The 11,791-nt window shown below is 36.5% G+C and overlaps 2 protein-coding genes across 2 annotated transcripts in view; both read right to left on the reverse strand.

The window, feature by feature from the left end:
* Window positions 1-7,120, reverse strand: part of LOC116303456 (uncharacterized) — a 36,705-nt gene extending 29,585 nt beyond the window's left edge. Inside the window, exons 1-3 of the mRNA XM_089024824.1 lie at window positions 6,988-7,120; window positions 2,208-3,963; window positions 1,229-1,681 (exon numbers count right to left, since the gene is read on the reverse strand). Of these exons, the coding sequence (XP_088880950.1) occupies window positions 1,229-1,681; window positions 2,208-3,900 (2,146 nt within the window). The 5' untranslated portion in view covers window positions 3,901-3,963; window positions 6,988-7,120. The remainder of the gene's footprint in view (window positions 1-1,228; window positions 1,682-2,207; window positions 3,964-6,987) is intronic.
* Window positions 7,121-8,668: 1,548 nt separating this feature from the next.
* On the reverse strand, window positions 8,669-11,771 carry LOC116303450 (uncharacterized). Its single transcript, XM_031712990.2, has 2 exons — window positions 11,435-11,771; window positions 8,669-10,462 (listed from the first exon to the last, which is right to left on the reverse strand). The coding sequence occupies exons 1-2, from the start codon at window positions 11,769-11,771 to the stop codon at window positions 10,110-10,112; spliced, it is 690 nt and encodes a 229-aa protein (XP_031568850.1). The 3' UTR covers window positions 8,669-10,109.
* Between the last annotated feature and the right edge of the window lie 20 nt (window positions 11,772-11,791).

Consider the following 11,791-nt stretch of genomic DNA (forward strand, 5'->3'; position numbering starts at 1 on the left):
GCAATGGAGTTTAACATTGAATTTTCTCAACATAGTTAATAGACTATTAACTATGGTCTCAATGAATATCCTCTCAAGGGAATTTATATTCTGTCATTTCCTATAGATTCTGTATCTCATAAGTCATTTTTATCTTGCCAAATACTGCTTATACCCAGAACTGAACTAACAGAGTAAGAAGAATCTAAACTTCCGAGAAAAATATATAGACATTTCTGTGTATTTCACTGAGAACATGACGACACATCCCGAATTTTTCATCTATTGGAAACTTTAGCTAAAATAAAATTTAATTCTTAAAATAATTTAAATCATCGTTGAAAATTAAAAGGTACCTTTTTGGCTTTAGTTGATCTTTGATTCAATTTACAATGTGGTATGAATAACTTATCTGTGATTTCCACAAAAATGAATGCGGTTTCGGTTGACTCGACTTTCAATTTTATACATAACTATCGGGCATGTAAGAAATCCAAACTATTTTAAAAAGCATTCATCACGGTAGTAAATCGTAACTTCAAGTCCTTCCATTTACCTTCAAAATCTTCAACCAATAAATTTTGCGTTCCTGCATTCACGGTCGCCATTATATATCTTAATTTTTTAAACTCACTCACTAACTCTCAATACGTTGCTGGACCGGTTATCCTAATAGCGACCTGTCCCAACCTGACTGCGGAGACTTTAAGACTATTAATCTTCATATTCTTACTTTAGCTGGTTATTTTGCATGTTTTAGAGCACAACAACTTAATCTCTTGGTAACAAAACCCATTACAATCAAGTTGTTAATAACACATGCATTAATATTTTATGATATAGTTATTGTAGAAGTAAATAAGTTTAATGACTCCCATAATGAGTATATTGTAAATATTATAACTTCTCGACTGCTAGCAGTACTAGAGCTTAATGATTAAGCCGCAGCAGTTGAATACATAAAATGTGTCCGCCAATAGATGTATAGAGAGCTAAAACTCAAGCATATATCCCTGGGATCGACATTATATGTGAATATAGAGTTTCTTATATTTGTTCTTTCCTGTGCTTCGAGCCGGGTTTTCTCAGAAATCAAGTACTCCTAAATTCCAAATTTATCAGTCCCACAATACCAACACAATACCAATACCAACCCGACCGTGGCATCAATTATTAATTTCTAGCCTTTGATAGAACATTTTAAATTAAACGTTTGTGTTTATTATTTTCATTCCATACTGCATCTTACCTGAATCATGTGAAGAAAGTGAAACGTTGGAAGCTGACCGTGAAAGACTGGGGCTACTTCCACAAATACTTGGATAACTGCTGTACTCAGAATCAATGGACTGCTGGCTCGGATACCTGTTCCTTAAAGCAGGAGTAAATGGAGTATCTACGGGACGCATGCTCGCACGACTCGATGGTGACCCATCTGTAAAGAACCCTGAATCAACGACATTAAGAGGATGTAATTGATTATTCTTACGCCGTCTTCTACGACGATCCCTGGAGCTCATGCTGCTCGAGCTTAGAAAGGAACTGCTATCACTCGTCATGGAAACAGATGACTTCGCCCTTTGGGAAGGTTTTGTTACTGTGGTAGCTGAGGATGAAGCTTTTCTGTGCATGCGCTCCGATGCGGAGTAGCTAGACGAAGAGAATACTGATTGGCCGTCTTGACTGATACTTTGTAGACGCCCTTCAACAAAATGCAAGAAAAAACATTTTAAAGGAAACGCAAAATTGTCCAAATGAGAAGCTAAATACCTCCCCTCAGCTTCCCCTCTCTCTCCTCCCTCGCCCGCTTCCTTGACTTTTTCGCGCTGTCTTTAAAGTATAATGACATCCCATCATTATATATTCAGTAGTCTCCCCAGTGCTCGTACTTTGTACTCACTCTTCCTCCGTCTTATAAATGTCCTGAACCAAAAGAAAATGAACTAAACCTATATTTGATTTTCTCTTGATCTTCTCTTGTCGTAATGTTAATGTAATATTCTAATAGAGACCCGATGGTCAAAGATAAGAGTCGTTATTGACAATAGAAATATTAAAAAAGGTAAATCGCGTGCTATAGCGCATGGATTAATCATAGCGATGACTCATTTGTGCCCTGGGGCATTCCATAACGTGACGCATCGCCATAAACCACTTTATTACATCCTATATGTCAAAATTATCCCCAAATAATATTGATTAAAAACATTTAATAAATAATTAATTACCTTTTCGTTTCCGTCTTCTTTTTTTTAAGGACTGACGAGACCGCTGACCCGAGACTGCGCCAGTAGTGCTTCCCTTTCTTGGCCTTTCGGGTCGATCTCTAAGCTTAGGGATCTTCTTCGTTCGATGTTTAAAATCATATCCTTCGACATAGTTTTCAGTCTCTTTTCGTACTCTAGTCTTTAGACTTTTAGAATTTATTGCGCTTATTTCACCAGTTGTAGAATTTGGTCTTGCTGCCAGACTCAGATTGGACATCTTTGAGAGAGCCTGGGTTCGGTCTACTGAAAGATCATCATCGTCTAAACGAAGCGGTGGCGGCTTTTTGGCGAGACGAAGATTTGGCACCGAACGAAATCCCGAAGTACTTTCCGAAGATGCACTATCAGTCCGAGAACTTTCCGAATCCGAGGTAGATAAGCTTGTGTCCGAGGACTGACTGCGATTTCCTCGGGGTTTATGGCGCGTAAGTGGTAACACCTTGTTGGTTATGCTGTACCCGCCTTCCGAAAATTTACTCCATCGTGACCAGTTACGTATCGTAACAGACGATCCTCTTCTAGACTGAGAGTCTATCGTAATTAAACTATCTTTTCTGCTTGTCCTACCGCTTGATATTGTATCCCTCTCACTCCAGGGGCTTATCGAGCTCTCCTGTCTGCTCGAAGTTTTTCTAGTTTTCGAACTGTTAACAGAATCTTGATCTCCACGGCTTAAACGCCGTTTCCCTGAATTTCTTGAATATATATTTGTATTTCTCGAGCTCGAGCGAATTCGTGACTGCTCCTTTACACTTTTTAGGGGATCTCCATCTGTAGCCGTTTGACTTTGAGGCCTTGGATGTGCTAGAGCTTCCTGTACATGTTCTGGTTGCGTCTGCCCTCTTGTAACTGAAGGCAAGACACTTGTCCTTTCTTCGGACGTTACAAACGGTGACGACTCGCTCAACGAGCTGTCTTGCCTTGAAGGATTGGTTGGTATGCTACTAACACTACCAGTACTACTCTCGCTACTAGGGTAAAAAGACGACACTGGTGTAGTCCCTTCTGTTGTCTTACCATCATTGGAATCATCTGAGGAATCAGCACTGATGAAGTCATCGTCATCAAATACGCCGTCATCACTGTCCGCGCTAGTGCTTGTGGGTATAGAACTTTCCGACGACCTTCTCCTACCCAGGTCTCTCTTTTTCTTCTTGGTTCGTACTTGCGAGACAGAACTAGACCATACACTGCTGACTTCATACAAGATTCCCTGTTTACTCTTTCGGCTAGCCCTTGAGGGTCTGTTGATCACGTGATTCGGGTCTTCATACGGGATACGGTAATCCTCATCGTCATAAAAAATCGTCTTCCCGCTTAGAGGTCTAGCAGAATTACTTTCATCTCGACTCCTCCCCTCTGGATTTCGCCTCGCTGAGTCGCGCTCTGGTCGGTAAAACGACCGTCGGTTTCGAACTAAAGGCTTATTTTCGCCGAAATCGTCTTCTCTTTCAATCTTATTGTCAAGCTCATCATCAAAAGATACCGCGGAAAGGATTTCACTTTTCCCATCAGCCGCAGTCCGCTGTGGTATCTTCCTTCTTCCATGAAAACTGTCGGTTTTTTTCAGTTGTTCTTCGAATTTCTTCAAATTCTCTGATGTCAGGGCGTAGGTCTTTATCTCATTTGCTTGATTTCCGTCTTCAACTTCCATATTGGTTTTTAGTGTTCAAAACTGATTAGCAGGTTCTGTAGCTTATTGTCTTGGAATATTCATCTAGAATTAAAGAAAATGGCATTATTAGATGCAATTATGAAAACAAAAGATACTAATGACTCAGTTTTGTTCTGTTTCTTATCTAATTTATACTTTTAAATAATTGTGTATACTGGCTTGAAATTATTGTTGAATGTGAAAAAAAATGTGAAAGTGATGGACATGTTTTGCTGCGAAACATCGAAACACTGTCTCCTGAAAACGGTAAACGGTTTGTTTAGTGAATATAAAGGATTTTTGTGGTTTTTGCTTTTGAAAAGGAGCAAATTAAAAGTTAAGACTAGCAAATGGATTGACTTACACAATTCATATTTTGATCCTTAAATTTAATTTTGAATTTATATCATTATTTCAGTGTCGCTAAAATGCCACTAAAAAGATGGAGAACTTAGTTTAACGGACGTCAACTGGGCACGTTTACTTAATTTCGCGAAAATATGGGAGCGGAATTTTGCAAGTATTATTTTTTACGACTGTGAACAAAACCAATTTGAGTAAAACTGTACTAATTTATTTTGACAATTTTAACTGTGATAAGTCTTCCACTATTTTTTTGTCTTCTTTTCCAATGTTCTCCTTGAATTAGACTGGATTAGGGTTCCTCGTTTCGTTATTCCCTCAGAGTTTTAATTTCTTTTAATGATTTCAAATTAGCGTCAGTCATGTTTACAATTAGTCAAGCGTTTCCATGGTAACATATAGGAATTCCAATTTATAGTTTTTTTTCGTTTTATAGTTACAGAAACGTCTATCGCAGGGGCGGCGGAAGCTGAAAAATTTTGGGGGGGCACTCCAATATTTCACGGTACCTTGAAATGACCCCCCCCCCTCCCTCCCTGTTTAGCTTGATTACAAACGTGTATGTGTGATATTTCAATCAGTAACATTTTGCTCGCATTAAACCACTTGCAATTGTTCTGAGAGACACAAAAATGATGCAAGTCGTCGCTAGATATGTCGTATATTTTTTAGATACAGAAAATTATGTAATATCACAATAATAAATAATGGTAATCATAACCAAATCTCATGCGGTTTCTTTTTTTTGTGTGTGAGGCATTATATTCTGGGGGGGCCAGGCCCCCCCAAAAAATCTAGTGGGGGGGCCAGTGACCCCCCGGCCCCCCCGCTTCCGCCGCCCCTGTATCGTAATTCGGCTTCACTTTTGTTCGCCTGCTCTATAGTTTTTTTCACCATTTTTTTTTTCCCCCATTCGTAATTTTCTTTGCCCTTGCACTCTTGTCTCATAATAACGTTCGAATGCTTCAAGCTTTGTTCTCTGTTTTGCTATCTTGAAATCATCCTAGTTTTTTCCCTAAGTAATTCCTTTTTGTTCTAAATGATAATCCCATTATCGGCAAGTTTACGACCATTATGCGATAGCAATCAACAAAATCAACCCAAAAGGAGGGCTTAATCGAACCATGAAAAGCCACGAATCATCCAGACAGGAAAATCCGTCCACTGATAGATAGTATCATAAGAAGCTATGGCTAGCCTAAAATCTAAACGATTGCGCGTATTAAAGCCTTTAAAGCCGGGAAAGACGAAGCTTCCGTCATTGTGGTTGTTAAAGATTATTAGCTTAATCCTCGATATTTCCCTCCCAGAAAGGAAACTATAATAACCGCGAATTAATCAACTTACTGTTTGACTACGAAAGCTGCATGTCATAATACATGATTAAACTTTTGTCTCAATTCCTGACTGTACCATTAAAATGAATCTATTCCATGATAACTCTTTAATATATAAATATCATAACTGCTGTTCAGTTTTTGTATTATTCTCGGGTATTTCCTTTTGTTGCAATGTCTTGAATAGATGTTTTATAGATTCTTTATATTATTACGTTGAACGTATCATACAAAATAAAAGACCTCAGTATATCTTGTAGAAGTAGGTATACGACTACGATGCTCAGTTCAACGAGCCATTAATCTTGATAAATAAATTATAATATCCCAGAAAAGCGCTTTTTCTTCTTCATTTACTGAATTATTTATGACCTGTTGTCGATTAAATTGTGACTTTTAAAGGTACTTCGTGGTTTGCAAAAAAAATCTCTTTCGCGACCAAATGTCAAGTGCCGTTTTCGCTCCCTTGTTTATAAGAAAGACATGTTGTTGCATTAAATGTAAGCAATCCTTAAATAAATTGCGATAAATCGTATCATGGAAGACCCTAAGTTTTTTATACTCAGTCCTTAATTTTTCCTAAGGTGTCCTTGTTTTTTGACTCTCAGTTCCTCAACATGACTTTTTTTAGATTAAGTACCTTGAGTACTTTTACTATTTGCGTTATGAAAGCGAAAACAAGAAAAAGACGGACATAAAAAACGGCTTATAAAAAGCAAATGTTTGTATCAATATTATACAAATAATGAGCTCAAACTTGAGTTGGCATTTATCCGCGTTAAAAGTCGTCCAGAAATCCCTTGAATTTGTCTATCTTTGAAGCTCCGAGGACTGTACACTATCAGGTTCTAGGTAAAAGGTACAACTTTTGTATATAAACCATACCAAGAAGAATTTCAGTTAGTCTTCCTAAATTACTGTGGTAATTATATCTTTAAGGACGATATTGTTTATACAGCAAACTCATAAGCAAACATTTTACATCTCAGTACGTTTGCTTTCCTAGAAAGATTCGAAACACGAGATTTTTTAAAAGATACTTTGTCAAAAGTGCTGCCTTTTGTCAATTTTACTATAAAAAACTCCCGTAATTTTTTTCTAAGAGGAACCCTGTAATAACTCGACGGATACGAGTATTCTTATTCCTATTTTTTTACATTTCTTTAATTTTTAAGTCTTGTCGTTTAAGGATTTAATTTACACTTGAAAAAGTTGAAGTACAACTAAGCTCGCCATGCTACCATGAAAGCGCATCTATCAAACTCCTTACATGATGGCTACTCAAGATTGTTGGCCGGCGCTTTGAACATTTTAGCGACCTTGATTACGTAAAACATGCTTTTAATGGACCCCCCAAAAACATCCAAAAAACAAAAACAATTCTTACCTTTCCGTGTTAGTTTAATTCATCGTCCGCGCATTTGCTCAGCACACTACCTCGTAGTTATTTAGGTAACACTTCTCCCAGCTTCCATGTTTTTTTTACACCAGTTATTATGCCATTCGCGTAACCATGACAAGGGAACAGAACTCCCCAAAAGCGTGTGGTACATTTTAATTAACATTTATCCTGTTGCGAACTAAATCGCCAAAATAGAACTACAGATGAAGGCAGTAGTTAAAAGCTATTCAGTGATTGGTTGATTCTAAGAATTGAACGCCATTTGCCCGCAGGTGTAATGAAGTCACAGTGGGTTTGATGAAATCAGTAAAGTATGGTATTATCTTACAGACTTATTAAAAAAATATAACTCGCGTAGAAGCTGAAGCTCTTAGAGAAGAAGTTTTTATTGGCGTTCGCCAGCGGCGCCGTACTGCTTTCTTATAAGGCTTTTGGCGAAAGAGAAAAAGAGATAAATGATATATGCATTAACCGTAGTGTTTCGTCTTTCCTCATTCAGGTATTAGAGAAGAAAAATTTACAGCGGAAGAAAATAGATTTTCAACATGAGAATAGTTGAGTGTCGTAAATTTTGAACGTAGTGGTAGCCGTGTAGTCAGGATGTTAAACCTCACGAAAGAGCCCCTTACTGGGAGTAATAGTTGCAAAAAAATTTTTTTTTAGATTTCAAAGAAACAATTGCTCCCTAATAATTGCCTTATTAATCTTGATAAATTCCTTTTTCTTCGTCACTTACTTTCCATTTTACTTTCATTTTCCTTCCTTTTTTTCATTTTCCTTCCATTTCTTTATTTTCCATTCATTTTTTCTTCCATATCATCGTCCTTCCTATTAATTGTTATCTTTTACTGTGTGTAATAAAAAAAAAGCTGTCAAAGCTCGAATGTAGCCTTCCTTCACAATAGGACTAGCTCATTCCTCAATGAAATAAAAACCAAAAGATAACGGATATTAAAGATTCACATCAACAAATAACCAAGATGTTTTTGAGCGGCAATAATACGCAGCAATAAACTAAGATTCTCAAATAAAACGACAATCGAGTCGTTGAACATATTAGTATATACTTCCTAGAGATGCCATACAAAGCTAAGGTGGTCTGTTATTATTATTATTTATTCTTATGGGAAAAAAAAAAAAAAAAAAAAAAACAGAGGGCGCCTAATTGACTATTTTAGACCGGCTTTCATTACATATTATGTTACATAAATTTATACACCCTGAAACTGAGCACTTGACCATATGTTTTGCAAGCCATGGCGGTCTGCATTCTACTTATAGAAATACTAATAAAAAATTAACCAGAAAAACGAATGAATTTCCTGTTGTAAATAAACTGAGATGTCGCGGAAATATGGCGTCGTCATGACAACAGTTTATAATCCAAAAAAAAAGAAATTCAGTAAATCTTTGTTTTAGTTTTACGCATATCTCTGTGTCTTTTCGTGCGCAACCGTTAAACAAAAAAGAGTGATATTCTAGAGAATGACATGTGGTCTGAAAAGAGCTAAAGAGGTTTATTTACCCAAAAAGAAAAATGGAGATCGCCAAAAAGAATACAGAAACAAGAACCAACGAGTGTGGAAAATAATGACAAACTCAAATGACATGAAGTTCAGAGGATTAATATGGAGTCTTTTTGTGTCTGCAAGAGCTTATTTTCACATTATACAAATTATTTTGTTAATTTAATTAGACAATGTAAAATTACAGAAAGACATGTTATAGGTTGCCATGACAACTATAAGCTATGGGAATATCTTACATGCAATTTATTTTGGAATGAAAGTGTTATCTCGATACATATTGATGAGTGCAAACTTCTTCTGTGGGAAACTTTTTTGAGTCTTAAAGACTGTACACAAAAAAATTCCACTTTATATTAGACAGACCATATCAAATTAATTTATGTCATGTTAGAGTGTATACCATATCTGTGAAAAAGTTAACTAACAAAATTGTACAAATTAGTGAAAAGATTTGTAGGTCTACGGTCTACTGAACATACTAACTTGTGAAAATTTGTGCAATTTCTTAGAGAGTTGTACAGATATATGGTTTGCACTCTAGAGCATAAAGCACTTTTATTGTATAGATATGGATGAAATACCAGGTTTTCTCTAGTGTTGAAAACTCGATATCTTTCACCAGTGGAAGATACCATATCTTTCACACGTGAAGATATCGCTGTTGACATAGTAACGTATTTTAATAAAGAATTTTTGAGCTCTTGTTTTATTTAAGTTTCATCAATATCTATATAATAAACAGAACATTACATGGCCGCTTGGAGATACAAATTTTATCTTCTTGTGTTCAATTTAGATATCTCACTCATTCGCTGCACTCACTCGTGAGATATCAATTGAACACTCGAAGATAAAATTTGTATCTCTGCGCACCCATGTAATTATACGCAAAATTTTTTTAGATTGAAAAAAGTGTGTCCTTAGTCATGTACATCATGTATATATTGATGAGTACCATATGAAGTATTTATGCATATTGGTTATTAGAAATCAAGCAAATTGTTTTACTGATTAAGAAGTGAAAAATGAAAAAAGTAAATATACTACTAGCTAAAATAAAAAACCTTTTTCAATCACAACGATAATAGAGTACAAGCACTATAAGTGTGTAACATAAATACCACTAAATACTGCTAAATAATGCTAATCCTATTGTTTTCCATCGTTTAATCAGCACTATTTACTACTAAATAGTGCAAAGTTTTGCACACTTTTAGTGTTTGTACTCTATTAGTAAGAAATAGATAAATTACAGGTCAATAGGCTGGGGGGTTGCAGCCCGCTTCTTCGGGTCACACCCGCTTATCCTCTAAAAGGCTTTAACAAGTAACAAAAAATTTATATGAATTTCCTTTCCAACTAAGTGCTTAACTAGTCACCTCAGTCCTTCTATAATGCTCCCTACCCCTCCCCTGAAGTAAGTAGTATGCTAACTACAAAGAACTAACTAATATACATCAATCTATCAGATATCTTATGCTTGATACAAAAGACTTTCTGATTCATCTGAACTTTATCCTAGAAGGGTCAAGGTCCAGGGCAAAGTTCAGATTTAACACAAGGTAAAAAACATTTAAGTTATTTACAAAGTCCTAAGATTTTAGCTTTTGCTTCAATGAATCCATCTGTTTCACCATTGCTGTTGACTTGGACACTCACTGTAGACCATTTACTTCCACTCTTCTTAGTAACCTCCTGTAGTTGGACAACTGATGTCACTTCTGTCAGGGATCTTGCTTGTGACAGATCATTTTTACTGGTGACCAGTAACACAGGGACCCCATAAAGTTTTGGTTCTGATAAGAGTCCATGAAGTACTTTATTTGATTCTTCAAATCTACTTGGGTTGCTGGCATCTACAATGTACACTAGTAGGCTACAGTCCTCAATAAAGTTAGGCCAGTAGTCTCGATATTTCTGTGAACCACCAACTATGATTTTAAATAATAGTAAAAGTATTTAGTATTCATAGAACTACTGTACATTAGTAAAGGGTTCTTGGAAGAACAAGACACTCATGTAAGGTTCAATAGCCAATTATACTGATGTGGAAGCTTTTACCCCGGACTCACCCCCAGGGGTCATCCCCTAAATCCTTGTTTAACCCCACTTAACCTCATTTTGAACCATTTTAATGCAAGTCAACATGCCTGCTGCTTGAGAGATCCGTGCATTTGGATTTATTGTCATAAAAATAAAGCATTTGAATAAGTCACACTGAAATCATTTCATATTTCATGGAGGCAACTTGTCCCTATGTACTACATCATATTAGCACAACTACTTTTAATATAGGAGAGATTCGAGAAATTTTGAATGCAATTAACGAAAGTTAAATTAAAAATTAAAAGATGTCTAAAGAGTTGAAATAATAAGAGTGAAGAGATAAATATATTTACAGGTCGTATCTAAAGCAAACAAAACGAATTTGGATAATGAATTTGCACTACTGGTTTTTATAAAATAACTGTTATGAATGTCGCATCCTGATTGGTTTGGAGGGCGTGCTTTATGAGAGCACATTGCACGCGCGCTCACTTTCTGTTGCGTTATTCCTATCTATTATTGTAATTTGTATTTTATAAAAGAAATAAAAAACTTGATTTCTGTGCTGAGTGCAGTCATAAAGCAGTTGGGGATTGGCAGAACACTCGAGAAGTGTCCAGAAGCACTCCGCTACGCGTCATGCTTCTCCTAACACTTCTCTCGACAGCTCACAGCACGCGCGCGCGTTTTCTATTTCTTCAATACATCATCAACGCCACAAATATGTCAATTGAATAAAATAGCTGATGTATACTTGCCTTTATTTGTGTAGTCCTGTTATTTACAACCTAATTCTAACAACTATGATAAGATCTTTAATTAAGCGAATTAATACAATATGAAAATGTCAAGCTTACTTTCCCAGATGTTCAGGTTTAATCCATCGGTTGTGAGGCAAACCACGTTAAAGCCTTCGGTTGGTTGTGTGCTTGCTCTTGTAGTCGAGTCAGGTTGAGCCAAAGCTGCCAAGAAAACACTCTTTCCTGCATCATCTAGACCTAGAACTAAAATCCTTTTCTCGGGAATGCTTTCTTCTTCGTCGCTTTCGTCAGATTTGGTTACTTTAGGTTCAGTGGTGCTATTGTAGAGAGAATAAATGCCGTATGCAGACGCTGTGAGAGCAACTCCACTGGCAACGACAACTGCCGCTTTTCCAGCCATTCCAAGATCTTTGAACCAGTTAGATAAACCCATTGTCGCCCTGTCACGCTTAA

The sequence above is a fragment of the Actinia tenebrosa genome, unplaced genomic scaffold (assembly GCF_029948245.1).
Source record: "Actinia tenebrosa isolate PJP-AT-01 unplaced genomic scaffold, QUT_ActTen_1.0 PGA_scaffold0__85_contigs__length_37466705, whole genome shotgun sequence".
NCBI lineage: Eukaryota > Metazoa > Cnidaria > Anthozoa > Actiniaria > Actiniidae > Actinia > Actinia tenebrosa.